The sequence below is a fragment of the Wyeomyia smithii genome, chromosome 2, assembly GCF_029784165.1.
Source record: "Wyeomyia smithii strain HCP4-BCI-WySm-NY-G18 chromosome 2, ASM2978416v1, whole genome shotgun sequence".
In the NCBI taxonomy this organism is placed as follows: domain Eukaryota; kingdom Metazoa; phylum Arthropoda; class Insecta; order Diptera; family Culicidae; genus Wyeomyia; species Wyeomyia smithii.
The window spans coordinates 121,868,745-121,883,629 of NC_073695.1; the positions used below are offsets into that span (position 1 = coordinate 121,868,745).

General features: G+C 36.3%; 1 protein-coding gene across 1 annotated transcript in view; it reads right to left on the bottom strand.

Annotated features, from left to right (window-relative positions):
- Window positions 1-1,201: 1,201 nt before the first annotated feature.
- The window catches only part of LOC129720930 (uncharacterized), a gene marked incomplete at its 3' end in the record, with an annotated part of 162,389 nt that continues 148,705 nt past the window's right edge, over window positions 1,202-14,885 (bottom strand). The window contains exons 5-6 of the mRNA XM_055672848.1: window positions 4,125-4,136; window positions 1,202-1,264 (exon numbers count right to left, since the gene is read on the bottom strand). Of these exons, the coding sequence (XP_055528823.1) occupies window positions 1,202-1,264; window positions 4,125-4,136 (75 nt within the window). The remainder of the gene's footprint in view (window positions 1,265-4,124; window positions 4,137-14,885) is intronic.

Below are 14,885 nucleotides of genomic sequence, written 5' to 3' on the forward strand. Positions count from 1 at the left end.
CGCTGCAGCCAGAGTTATGGCTATCTGTAGTACTTATTTTGCACGCCGGAAAATACGTAAGCACACCTGGAGGCACCCGAATGAAGAGGCCTGCTCTCAGATCGACCATGCTCTGATTGATGGTCGGCACTTTTCGGACGATACAGACGTGAGGTCGTTTAGAGGACCAAACGCTGACTCGCATCATTATCTCGTTGAATCCAAGATTCGCGCCCGGTTGTCCAATGTGTTGAAATCCAGGACGACAAGGAGGATACAGTTGAACATCCAGCGGCTATTAACTGGAGAAGTCGCTACAGAGTACCTGCAGAAGTTTGATGAGCGGACCCAGGTTGAAGTTGGAGGTAGCCAGCAGAGGAGGCATATTCACAGTTCAATTAGCACCACAGCGGAAGAAGTGTTGGATATATCTGCGAAAGCCACGTCCAATGAGTGGTTTGACAGGAGTGCCAGCGAGTGACGGATGAAAAGAACTGCGTCAGAGTTCACATGTTAGCCCGGCTGTGACTCGTCAAAGCGTAGAAAGATACCGGAACGCTAGAGCTGTTGAAAAAAGACTCCATCGCCAAAAGAAACGATAGCATTGAGAGCGGATTCTTGCGGAGGTGGAAGGTTGCTTCTCTAGGCACGCTACTACAGAAGAAGAAGCTTCTACAAGAAGATAAATGAAGTCAGGAACCGGAACGTGTCAGCTTCTGTCATGTGTAACGATAGGGAGGGGAACATGATTCCCGATAAAACGGAGGTGGCCAGGCGTTGGAAGGAACACTTTAGGTGAAGAAAACGCGTAGTCGAAAGGAGCAGGATTGAGGATGATGGCAAAGCTGTGGACCCACCCTCCGTGGACGAGGTGAAGAAAGCAGTGAAAGAGCTGAAGAACTGCAAGGCAGCTGGTAAGGACGGCATTCCAGCCGAATAGCTGTATCGTGCTTTGCATCGGATTATGCTGAGAGTGTGGACCGATGAACAATTACCCTCGGACTGGTTGAAGGGCTGATATGTCCGAGCTACAAGAGCGGCCACCGCCTGGACTGTAGTAATTATCGGGGCATAACCCTTCTTAACTCTCTAGTGCCCAAGTTAATTTTTAGACGGACTTCGGTAAAATCACTATGAATCTTTATACACTTTTTAAAAGCATTTATTGAAGCTTTAAGCGCCGTTGGCGCCGGTCCGTTAATAAAACGGGTCGTGAGTTAGGGTCCTGGGTTGGGTGTGGAGTCGCCTCCCTGGGCGTCGGTGATTGGCCACAACAGTGGCGGAACTAGACCGACGGAAAATAAGCGAGAATAAAAAAAAAAAAATGAAGCCTAAGGGGTAATAGCCACCAAAAAAATTTTTTTTCTTGTCACTTTTTTATTGGCTTGAATCATGCTAAAGATATCCTAGAAGCAAAATCTACAAGTACCTACTGATCTAAACTCAAAATTCGTTGAAATCAATTTTTACCGAACAACTTTTATGCTCCAAAATAACAATTTTGGTTTATTTTGGCGATGTTCTCTTTTCTTTTTATTTCGAGGCTTTATAAACTAGCAGAAGTTACCTATGATCGTTATCGTGTTTCAAATTTGAAGTATAGAGGTCGCTGCATCAAGCTTCGACCTTAATAGCTTCTCTACAGCACGTGTTTACTCACAATTACCCTTTGTTTAATCGATCAGCCGCTCTCGTTGTGTACGTTCTTTGTTTGAGTTCTTCTATACTTTTTAACAGTGAGTTATGTTCAAAAGTACTTAAATACGAGTGACAAGTTTGAGTTTTGCGTGGGATCGGACGCCAACCGCGTCAAAGTCACTGAGCATCGCATGTCTGATATCGCGAAAGAGGCGCAGCCTAACATCAGATGACAAAAGGGAAGAAGAGGAAAATCAAGCTCAGGAAGGACAACTTTATGGCGCAGGGATAACTGGGGCTTTATTATTGCGATTTTTAGGTTTTATAGCAATTTGAAACTTTAAACGTGTTTTTCTCAAAATCATGTTTTCAAAATCGCCGGGCAGTAGAACTGAAAAAGTTTACATTCGATTGACTTGAAATTTTAACTGTAGCTTCTTCATTAGATTATCTAGTGAAGTAGACACGGTTTTGGCGATTGGTTAACAACAACAAAAGTTATAAACAATTAAAGTCGATTTTTTTTGTCGGAAAAGATTTTTTTCTCCATACCGTTTCCATTTTGCGAAAAATGGAAAAATTCTAAAAAAATATAATCATGTGTACTTCACTAGCGACACTTATGTAGATAATGAAAAAAAAAATTGTTTTGGTTATAGGTGGTTTTGGGCACGACTTCTACTGCTCGCCACGGAAGAACTTTTGAAGAAAGTGGTTCACGGCAATCGCTGCACAGCCGCCATTTTGTAAAAAAATAGCAAACAAAATTTTTCCTATTTTTCAAGAGTTGCCTAATCCAATGATATATTATTTATATACCTTACATCTGAAATGTCCTTTTAAAAAATCATGAAAAAAGCTTTGTTTTTTTTGAGCATTTGGTGGATTTTACCCCTTAAAGAGGTTTGACTGAAGCCCATCCAAAGACGGCATTGGGCACTAGAGGTTTGACACCGTTTACAAAATTCTCTCCCGCATTTTGTGCCGTTGTCAGAGACCTTTTGTTGGCGATTACCAATGTGGTTTTCGAGGGGGGCGCTTCACTATGGACCAAATGTTCACACTGCGACAGATCCAAAATAAATTTCGAGAATTCAACTTCGTAGATTTTAGGGCAGCGTACGATACAGTTAAGAGAAATGAGTTAATGCGATTTATGCTCGAGCATGGTTTTCCAACAAAACTAATTAGGCTGATACGTGCCACCCTTAAAGGTTCTTCATCGTGCGTTGGGATAGCCGGTGAGATATCAGACTCCTTCGTGACATTAGATAGTTTGAAGCAGGGAGACGGGCTGTCAAACTTATTGTTCAACATCGCATTGGAGGGTGCTATACGGAGGGCTGGCGTGCAAAAAAGCGGCACGCACCATAATTACGAAGTCTCACATGCTTCTGGGTTTTGCGGACGATATCGACATCATTGGTATCAACCGTAGAGCAGTGGAAGAGGCCTCCGGACCTTTCAGGAGGGAAGCTGCGAGAATAGGGCTCATCATTAACTCTACCAAAACTAAATATATGGTGACTGGTAGAGAGCATGGTAATCCGATGGATGTTGGTGCTGAGGTGGTGTTCACTAATGGGTACACTAGTGACATGTGACAACGAGGTTAGACGTGAGATAAAAAGGCAGATAGCAGCTGCACAGGGCCTTCTACGGATTGCGAAACCAGCTGAGGTCCCGCCGTCTGTAAACCCGTACTAAACTTGCACTCTACAAAACACTAATCCTTCCCGTGGCCCTATACGACTATGAAGCAAGGACGTTGAAAGAGGCCGATCGGCGAGCTCTTGGTGTTTTTGGGCGTAGGATTTTGTATTCAATCCCTGGCGGCAAACTAGAAAATGGTGTTTGGCGCAGACGCATGAACCATTAAGTGCACCAGGTGTACAAATCGGCGGATATAGTCAAGCGGATGAAACACGGCAGGTCGCACTGGGCTGAAATCCCGATGGAGGTCGTCAATTTGGAGGTAGGTGTTAGGGGATATTGGAGGATAGCAGTCCAAGACCGAGTGACTTGCTGGAGTATTCTGGATTCAGCATTGGATCGATAATTCGGTCTGTCGCCGTAAAAGTAAATAAAAAGTATCGGAACTTTAGTTTCAGAAGTTTATTTTTCAGGTTCTGACGGAGACTTCGATACGTTAAGATCTACCACCAATTTAGTGGTATTACTCTTGGTCTCGGTCTTCAGGTAACTTTTGACAGTAGTGTACACGAAACTTCTTCACACACGTAAATGGGACTGATCACTTCTCCCGTCGTTTTCCAGCTTGGAACAAGGTACAATTGTGGCTGGTAATGTTTAGTTTATACTGTTTTGCAAAGCTATAGATCACACTATTAGAATCTGGTAAAAATATATAAAAAAAAACAAACGTCGAAAATCTATACATGCATAATAAAGAACACTAGGATATTAAAAATGAAAATAGAGCGCTGAGGGAGAGTTTCAGCGATTGGATGTCGAAATATGCAAAATATTGACCGTATGTGGCTTACCGTATTCATATCCTGAAACGAAAAGAAGAATATCGTTACTATTTTGCCTTAATAATAATTCTAATGATGTAATAACTACGCATGTATAACAAGGCGCTCACAAACATACAGCTGTTTCATTTTGAGGCACGAAGGACATAAAGTCGCCGGACAAATCACCTGATTATGTGTTAATAGAGGTACTATTGTTGTGGTCATGTTCGCTCCCGTAATAAACAGCGAATTTAAGCGGGTGAAAGTATTGTCTCAGCCTATGGGGTGCTTGTAGGCCACGTAAAGAAATTGGAAATATGACGAAATTAATTTAAATTCATATTTTTACGATTCTACTGCGTGGCTTACCGTATACTAGGGTGCCATGCTCTATTCACGTGAGGAAACGAAGGAATATATGAATCGGAATTGGAACGGTATTCAAAAGACCTGAGCACGCTGTGTGTGTCCCCCGACACAACAACAATTCCTGCGACTTCGGTCAAAGCGAAAACACTAATAAAGCACCACCACTCGTATAATATTGAAATTTATGCATTGTAAATTATTATATCGAACCATGTTAAACCGACTAATAAACCATTTAATTTGACTAGAAATAACTTCATCACTGTGTGACGAGTAAGGTTGTTTCGAATGTACACTCATATTCCGACTTCGTATAGCATGGTGGCGCAAGGTGTAAAAACTTGTGTGCTTACAAACGAGGTTCAATCTGAGATTTCATATTGTGAGCTTGGGTAGTATTCTTTTGGTTATATGACGGCAATTTGACTAGCGCGCTTCGAACAACGATATTTATGTTTTATTTACATGAGTTTCTACAATAAAATATTCAAATCATTTTTAGCATTTTCATCCATTGCTATTTTTTATTGTTGATTCTTATTACTTCGACTTTCGAAGGAGCTATAAAACGCTGGTATTTTACTTCGCCAGATTAGTCGGCACAGTTTAACGCTAGATTTTCAACTCTATACCAGGGCATACACAGTTACCAGAGAAGATTAAGAACTGATATCCGAAATGAAACAAATATACGAAAAATATGTTATGATACATATTAAGGGTATATTAGAAAATAAGAAAAAAGGGCTGTTAAGCCTGCTGACTGTTGCTATTAGGGATTTGTTGACCAAAAACAGTGTTGCTGGAAGCCCTATCACGGAGACCGCACGCTCTCTGTCAGTTTCGGTTACGGGCAACAGAGATGTTGAAACAAATGCTGACCTGCTGAGCGTTCGATTCATGTGTCGTTTTCATACACTCTATCGTTGGATTTTTCGGCATGGGATCTTGAATTGCGTATGATTTATGGATTTTTTATGCTCTGCGTGAATTTGATTCACGATCTCTTCCTCGGAGCGAGAGAATCACGTATGAACATTGAACCTGTAAACGTAGCAACAGTAAAATAACAAAAAAAAACAAGGAAGAAGTGAAGTTATAAGTGTCAATTCATAAATATTTGATTATTAATAAGATTGAATATGTGGTCAAAGACGACACCGTCCGTTTCTTCTTCAACGAAAACGTCTGGCGTCACAGAGTGCAGACTTGCGTGGTCTGTGATTTATTAATTGATTATACTAATTTATTCGTGTATTTAATCTTAAATCGTTGGGTTCATTGTTTAAAGAAAACGTCTCTAAAACTTCAACAGTATAAAAAACCAAGAACGATAGACAAATTTTATTCTCTTTATTGTCTATACCATTAAATTATAAATCGGATACACTTGGTTTTCATTGAAGTGTTGAAAAACTGCGCAATAACCTTAACGTTGATTTGGTAATAAATTAATTATAACTAACTAATAATAGTTGAAGGTCACCTGTTATTAATTGAATTTATGTTTTAAGTTGTGTATGAGTACCTTTTATAATCACAATTGAGACACACATTGTAATAGTTAATTCTAAACAACATATTGAAATGAAAATCAATATTAGATTAATCTGCGAATTTGGGCACAGTCTCATAGAGTCAAAGAGCTACTTGTTTGGAATAACTATCTTATAAGGTGTTCAGCCAGTAGACGTCAATAAAAATATGCATGCAGAGAGGTCTTGAAGAGTCCATGTGTTTTCAAACAGAATTCATTACACTTTTTAATGCTAAATATTCACGCAATTATTGCATAATTTAATATATCAAACCACCTTTCCCAACGATCCGTTTTATGCTTCCATCCTTCCCGATGCATGGACGAAATGTTATTCTAACCGTCAAAGGTTAATTTATTACAATTTTGGTACACTTTAATGCCTTGTAAAACAGTTTTAGCATAATACGTATCGTCGATTAAACCAGCCATTCTGGAGCGCTGCACATAAACAATTAAATCTAGCACATGCATGTCTAGGATTTCTTAGTAATAAAATAGTACTTAATGAGTGACGCATTACTTGAACTCACCTTTAAATTGAACCTAATGATTATGCAAGAAAATGCCATCAAAGCAGCCTTAAAACGCTATCTTTACTGTTTGTAGTGTTCAAATGTTACGTAAATAATGTTGACAGTATGACCATCAGCCTTATCATTTGAACGAATTTTCACATAACTAGCTAACAACTCCTGTTTTATTTTTGTTTTGTCTTTCTGATCGGGTTGCTAACTGTTGGCTTCAGACAAAATGGTGCGTTGACACACCCGGCATCACACCACTCCATCTTTTAGTTACGTTATGATTTCAGAATAGACGTTAAAGCGGCGATTATGTTATATACTCTTTTAAAACTACAAAGATTCATTTCTACAGCGCACATACGACACATGGGTGTTCCATGATGTAGTTTATTTATTTTGACGTGGGATTACATCTTTGTTTACTATACTGTTTACTATAGAGCAAAATCATTTCAAATCGCCTGGAAATACGAGAAAATTTAATCGACCATTTTTTATTCGAATGAAACTTTGCGCACGTATTTGGCTTAGCAAACTGAGCATTTTTCACAGGTGGAGAGATTTTTTACACCCATGAGTTACATTTTAAAAGGGCGTATGCCTTTTGGCACAGGTTTTATTCGAAGCATTGTAGCCCAGAAACCGTTGGTTGTATAGAAAAACTGTCTGAGAATGAGTTGTAGGGAATTAAATATGCACCATAAAAAATATACACTGTACAAAATAAAAATTTTTTTGACCAAAAAAATATTAAAAATAAACATTGAATTTCAATTAAAAAAAAATTGAATTTTTTCGTTTATTTTTTTTTTAAAGAAACTTGACGTTAATATGCAACTTTTAAAAAAAAGTCCAGGATGGAGAAATGAAAAATAATTTTTTATGGTAGATTAATTTTTTTATGAAAATTCTAATTCAAACATTTTTCAAAATATTTGTATTCTGATGATTTTAAAAGATGCAGAAAGTCATTTTGAATCAAAAAGCTCTTGGTAGTAAACATTTTAAAGGTATTGGTTTTCGAGTTATTTCTAATTTAAGCTCGAAAAATTATAATTATTTAGGAAAATACACGTTTTTCTTAATTTGTCCATGGTTCTCCAGCGGAAACCATACGTTCATTGGAATGCTTGATCAAAAATATACAATTCATTCTTTGACAACAAAACGATTGGGCGAACGGTTCTCAAGAAAAGACCCAAGTAACCAAAAGTTCGGATAAAAGTAGAATTTATAGACTAATCAGCCAATCTAACGATCATGAATAGAATTCTATTCAGCTCAATTTTTAAGTAACTAACCGTACTTTCAAGTTCGCATTTGTTGAATAAACTTCGAGTAGCATGCAAAGCAGCTTCTAAACCGAACTAGAAAGTTCACATTAAGTTCGGTTAGGTCACTGAACAGAGCGCTATTCAGCTTGAAAAGAAAACTTCAAAATACTTAAAATAAAAATCAATTTGCAATTTTCCAATTCCCTCACTCATCATTCGTGTTGCTTCATCAATCCCATGATAATCGTTTACTGAAGAAATTTAGATCAGAAGAATAATGTCTGGCTTCATTTATTATTAAATTTCATAATTTTTTTGCAACTTACTACACAAGCTTCGAACTCGAGTCCTCCCTCTTTAAAGCCTAGATTCATACCACTGCTCCGTTCCCGCTATATGAGATCAGCATCGATTTTACTCGATGTGCTGATTTCTCTTCATTACCTACACGTTCATAGCTAGGAACATACCGGGTCTCTCTTTCAGCTTGAAAGTTCAGATTAAGTACAGGCAGAACCTCATGCGAACTAGGAAGTTCAGAAAAGGCTGACGCGGAACTTTTTCTGAACTTTCAAGTTCAGAAGAAGTACGCGCGGAACGCAATGTGAACTTAAGTCTGACAGTTCTCTAGTTTGTTTTGATTTTGCTGCAGTTCGTTGGTAATGTAATTGAAAAACGTTGTGTCCGCAATATTTTCCTTCCAAACGTTTACTGAAATTTTATTCTGGTAAGCAGTATATACAAAATATGATAAATGTTCAAAATCAGCAAAAACTTTTTCGGTCAGTAGATATGCTGTGTGCCGCAGTCGAAACAACCAACGCCTTGGAACACAGGGAGCTCTCGGTGGTGTCCGAGAAATGGATTCGGACCTCAAAAACCGGCAACATCATGCTGTGGCCTACATAAAAACACCCAAGATTTGGGCAAATTGCTCAGGGATGAAAGCATCACGCACAGCAAATGTCTAACGGGAATTCACAGCTTACATCATTTTTTCTTTTGACCTACACATTCATGGGTATCTGAATTCATAATTGATTTCCTGTAAGGTAACAAAAGTGTTTAGATAGAGAAACCTTTAAGCACCCTAATATTACCTATTGGAATCATAGCTTTGTTTTCTTTTTGCCATTAATTTAGATAATAAAATTCCGATGATAATAAAATAGACCACATTTTTAAATGTTTTTGAAAAACTCATTTTTTATCACTAATCCTGAAGCAAACTTCACTTTCGCCAAAGTAGAGTAAAGCACGAGTCAGAACTTAAAATGAACTTTGAAGTGGAAATGAAGAACGATATAGACTTCTCCTGAACTTTCGAGCTGATTAAAGGTACGGAAAGTTCCGCGGAACCAAATCCGAACCTTATGTGAACTTCTAAGTTCGTTTGTTAAGTGAAATTCGAACTTCTGGTTGCTTGGGGAGTTAAATGTTCTAAGTGATATAAATATATATAAGAATCAAATATTTATTTTCGAGTTTTATTATCTTAGGAACATATTTTTTTATGACATAGATACTTTACAGAACTAGTTTCACCTTATATTTTACATACATCATAAGTAAATGATTCGTCATCTTTTGAAAACAGCTTCATTTGTATCTTATTTTCTGAAATCGGAACAAAAGAGTAATTCTCTTGTGTGGCAGCTATTATTATAGATTTTTGAAAATATTGCTCCATTCTGTTACACCTTGTTCATATTCTTCATATGATACCCAACTAAATGACATTTTTGATGAATTTTTATTACTTCTCTGATTAGACCAATCATACAATTCTTTTGCGCTTGTAATGGGATGTTCATGTTCTCTAGCTAAACTTGCATTTCTTGCCATTCGTTTTAATATGCAACCAATCGCATCGCATGGGCCTTTACCATGAGAAGTCGCAAAAAAATGCCGCTCTGCATCGACGTTATATTTAGTTTTGAGCTTGCAAAGACTTGCAAAGTTTTTTCTATTTTTATATTGTGAGGCAGCTCCATCAGACATTAATATCGCTTTTTTCAACTCTATTGTTGTTTTCAAAAAACTCATTAATTTGGCAATGAACACCTGAACCGCAACAGTATCATGATGGAGTACTTCCGATATGATGATGAAGCTGATATTCTTAAGTGTTCCAGATTCTGAATAGTAAACAACGAAGGGATGAATGGTGGCTTGACTATCATTCCAATAACTACACGAATCACAAATTGATGAAGACGTATTAAAATGAGCTTGACTGTTCAATATTTTTAATTTTGCAATAACGTTTTTTTTTTAATTTGCGTAAGCTTGATGAGCGCCGATGATCAGGAAAGGGTTTACAGCATTTGGGCTTGGAGTATTCCATTTTCACTTTATTCATCTTCAACAAAATGCAAACTGTTACTAACACATCTGGAGTAGTGCAATCGTATTTATATACGAAAACAGATATTATAGGTAACCCAGTAGTTATTGGTTGCGTACTTTACAAACAGTTATTATTAGTAAACAAGTAGGTAGTGTTGCACGACAAACATATTTTTTTATAAAACATTCGGCAAGGGGGAACGTGTAGGTAGGCTAAGGTTTAGCGCTTGAGTTATTTATCCAATCGTTTTGTTGTCAAAGAATGAATTGTATATTTTTGATCAAACATTCCAAGGAACGTATGGTTTTTGCTGGAGAACCATGGACAAATTAAGAAAAACGTGTATTTTCCGAAATATTAATAATTTTTCGAGCTTAAATTTAAAATAACTCGAAAACCGATGCCTTTAAAATGTTTACTATCAAGAGCTTTTTGATACAATATGACTTACTGCATCTTTTAAAATCATCAGAATACAAATATTTTGAAAAAATGTTTAAATTAGAATTTTTATAAAAAAATTAATCTACCATAAAAAATAATTTTTCATTTCCCCATCCTGGACTTTTTTTTAAAAGTTGCATATTAACGTCAAGTTTCTTAAAAAAAAATAAAACAAAAATTCAACTCTTTTTTTTTTAATTGAAATTTAATGTTTATTTTTAATTTTTTTTTGGTCAAAAATTTTTTATTTTGTACAGTGTATATTTTTTATGGTGCATTTTTAATTCCCTACAACTCATTCTCAGACAGTTTTTCTATACAACCAACGGTTTCTGGGCTACAATGCTTCGAATAAAACCTGTGCCAAAAGGCATACGCCCTTTTAGAATGTAATTCATGGGTGTAAAAAATCTCTCCACCTGTGAAAAATGCTCAGTTTGCTAAGCCAAATACGTGTGCAAAGTTTCATTCAAATCAAAAATGGTCGATATTCGACCATCGGTCATTTCGCGCGATTTGTCTCTATACTGGTGATATTCTCTATATCAATATCGATATAAAAATTGACAGAGTCTCCCCGTCCCAATAGGTTAATTTATTTTTGCTTCCATGAGCTTAGACTAATATGATGTCTCGAAGGTAAAAGTTTTTCGAAAAGTTTGAAACACTCTCCATTCTTGCACAATTTCTAAACCTGCTTTCAGAATCTAATAAAAACTGATATCTTGAAAGAAAACATGCCGGTAGAAGCAACAGTACCAGTGGAGTAAAGAACCACAGATCTCTCGTTGTCTATGATTGTAGCGGTACTCTTCTATTCGTACATTTTAGCGGTACACTTCTATTCGTACTGCAGCAACAACTGCAGCAACAAACAGCTCGTGAACCAAAATAAACAAATTTTAACCTGGAATATCGTTATTTTCGTTTTCGAACTAGCTGTAAATGATATTTTTCAGTACAGAAATCATCATTTATCTTTAGCATATCGAAAAAAAATCACATTGCCAAAAATATGTATAAATTTCAATGGTGATCAATTTCACCCCAATTTACCCCATAGTACCTTATAAAATTATCGAATTTATTTCATGAAGTAGACGATAGAAATTTCACCAATAGCCATAGAGGTTTACTGCAGCACATACCAGTACTTGTTTTAAAATTATACTATTCCGGGAAAAATTTACATGAAGCTAGTTAATTGGAAATTGTTATAAAAATTGATAAATTTCACCCCGTTCTATGGTACTCAACGAGAATTGTAAATTTTTGCAACAGATATTTATTTAATTTCAAAGCTTTATAATAATACACGCATGCATATTAGCTGTCTTCGTAATACAGCGAATGTAGTTGTAGGCAAATAAAAACAATTGTCAAGCAAAAAAACAAAAATCGAATTGTTGATTGCTACGATTTTTTGCTGGAACTTGTTAATAATTTTGTTTGACATATCTCATTATGTTTGCCATTTAATGAACCTTTGTAAGGGCTTCCATATTATTTTGTAAGTAAGATCCATATTATAGATTTGATTTAATCAGAGTTGAATAAGACAAAACCATTCATTATGATAACGTAAGTATTATTAGATTTGATTTTTGAGGATATAGAGTTAATTGTGACTTCGACGCATTACGAGAAATTCTTGGTGCTTCTTCAACAAGAATGATATGCTTGTGCCTTGTCAAATACATGTTGTTTGCACAAAAAATACTACAGTCATAATATCGCCAAATATAAACGATGTTCTTTCGAGTGTTGTTGAATATATTTCAAAAAATTGATTACCAGAGGAGGCTGTAAATAAATATACGTACAGTCGCTGAGCAAACACCTTGATTCTGTCTGGAGATTCTGTATATTTTGTAAAAAAAAAACAATCCCCTAATTACAGTGTTTAGTCCCACGTCACCATTTCATACAACCTTAGGGCAGTATACCTTGTAGTATTTTTCAACTTATAAATATAGTTCACCGATTGTACAGATAATATTTTTCTGCATTTATTTCAAACTCTATACAAATCTGGTACATCTTTGTACTACACTTCTTTAGTATTAAGGTAATGACAAAAAATTTACTTTGGTCAAAATATTCATACTCATAGATTTTGGCGTATTAATTTCTTTACTTTTCTCAAATTGAAATCATTGAATCTGTATTATTACATCAAGTATTTCAAGTCCAGTAATGCTATTGAATGGCTTCATTACAACACAAAGTAATTTGTGGATGGATTTTGGGAGGTGTTTTCTGCCACCATTCAGCCATCGTTTAATTTAAAATGGTAATGTTATAGATTTTTAAATTCTTCTCCACCAAAGTTGCACATATAGTACGTGATTGGAATAATTCAGCTCATCTGAAAACAGACAAAGCAATGTGCATGTTTTTCTAATAACTAATAATAAAATAGTGTTACCTAGCATGTTGTTAACTTTAATTCAAACTTTTAAATTAGCTGTTTCTTTCTTTTTAACTTTTTTTTCTACGAAGTTCTCTTTCCTCAGTAAAACTTTTCCTCAATACTACTTGGACCACTGTGATTGTCGTTGGTTTCAAAGAAAATCGTCGATACACGATAACCAATCAAACATTACATATCACTGCAGGTTACGATACTTTGGTAAAATGAATACGCATATTTTTTAAATTTGTTCATTTTCCGTCGGCCAAACCCTGCAACTTGTCTGTGCCGACGTCCGGGAAGCCGCCTTTAGTCAGGTCTCCAACTTACGATCATTCACTACTACTTTTCGACTCAGGAAAGCTATCGGTAAATATCAGTTGAAATTGAATCTAGACCTGTTGACATGCGCGTATACGCATGTGCTAATAACCGATAATTGTTCGAAAATATCGAATGATAACTGATACTTTTATCCTCTGTTAGTTGTTTTGCAATTACGTAGTTTGAATATTATACTTTTCTCATAGAAGAGATTCCGAAGCAAAAAAATGATAATTAGACGAGAGATGATCAACATGGTCACAGTTCGTCACGCATTTTTTGACAGTTACTAAGCTACTTCAAAATCACCATCATCATCACCATCTTCGTCATTATCCATCCATTGTACTGTCTGTTTGTTTATTATGTTCGTGTTTCTCATAAAACTTGACCCACACATTTCATCCGAAGTGAAATGAAAAACCTCTCCTATCAACGGGTGTTGTAGCAGTCAACCAAAAAGAGCCTGCGGTACCATTTTGTCTTAATTATCCATATTTTGTATGAATTAATTGTTTCGGTGTATTCCTCCAATTTGGTGTAGATTATTCATGAACCATACTAACTCGAGCGAGGCGCAAAAAGGGGCTACAGGTTCGTTACAGCGATGGTCAGCAAAGTGCAAATGGTTCAAAATTTTTATAAATATTTCATTCAAGGTGATGGAAACCTTTGTTTCATTTCGGCAACGACGAACTGTGCTTTCAAAAAAATTTCTAACACATTTTTATTGACGTTCTTGCACTTTGCGGTGTTTTGCGAGAAATTATCATTTTAAATTAAACTATGGCCGAATGGTACCATTCCAGAAAATACCTCTCCAAATCCATCCACAAATTAATTCGGGCAGTAACGAAGCCAAGCAATAGCGTTTATGTGGAACGACGTCCTGGGTTTGAAAACCTCGATTAAAGAAACTGTAAAAAGTCAATTGTCGAATAAAGAAATGAATATGATATAAAACTTTACATAAGCTTGAATGTTTTGAGCAAAACTTGCTGTTTCGTCATCACTGCGAAAGTTAAATATCATACACCACGCATGCATTGTGTTCGGTACAATTTCAGTAGTTAATGCAGTTTGTAGCATTTGTACAGTCAGTGAAATGCAAAGGTCAATTCATCATACCACTTGCATGTGTCATGAGTAAGTGTGGAAATTATCAAGAAGTAAGCAACCAACCAAGGTGAGAATAAATTGATTCTACGACAGCCGGAAGGTTTACCAGTTCATATTTTTTGCTTCTACAAATTTTCGCTGATGACACACGTAGTTCCACATAAGACCGTTCGATGGCTACATCATATAACCGATAATCAATGTAATGAATATATCGATGAATGACGCTAATTTAGAGCTTTAGTCATAAACGAAAAACAATGTTGTATTGATAGTTTAAACATGAAAACAGATTGTTCTCGCTTCTTACCGTAGGTACAGAGAGATGACACCATAAAACATACTGTTGGAAGTGAGGCGGGGGAAGCAATCTTCGTGAAGCATGATTGTGGTCAAAGTGCAACAATTTGATTGTGATAATACGCACAAAA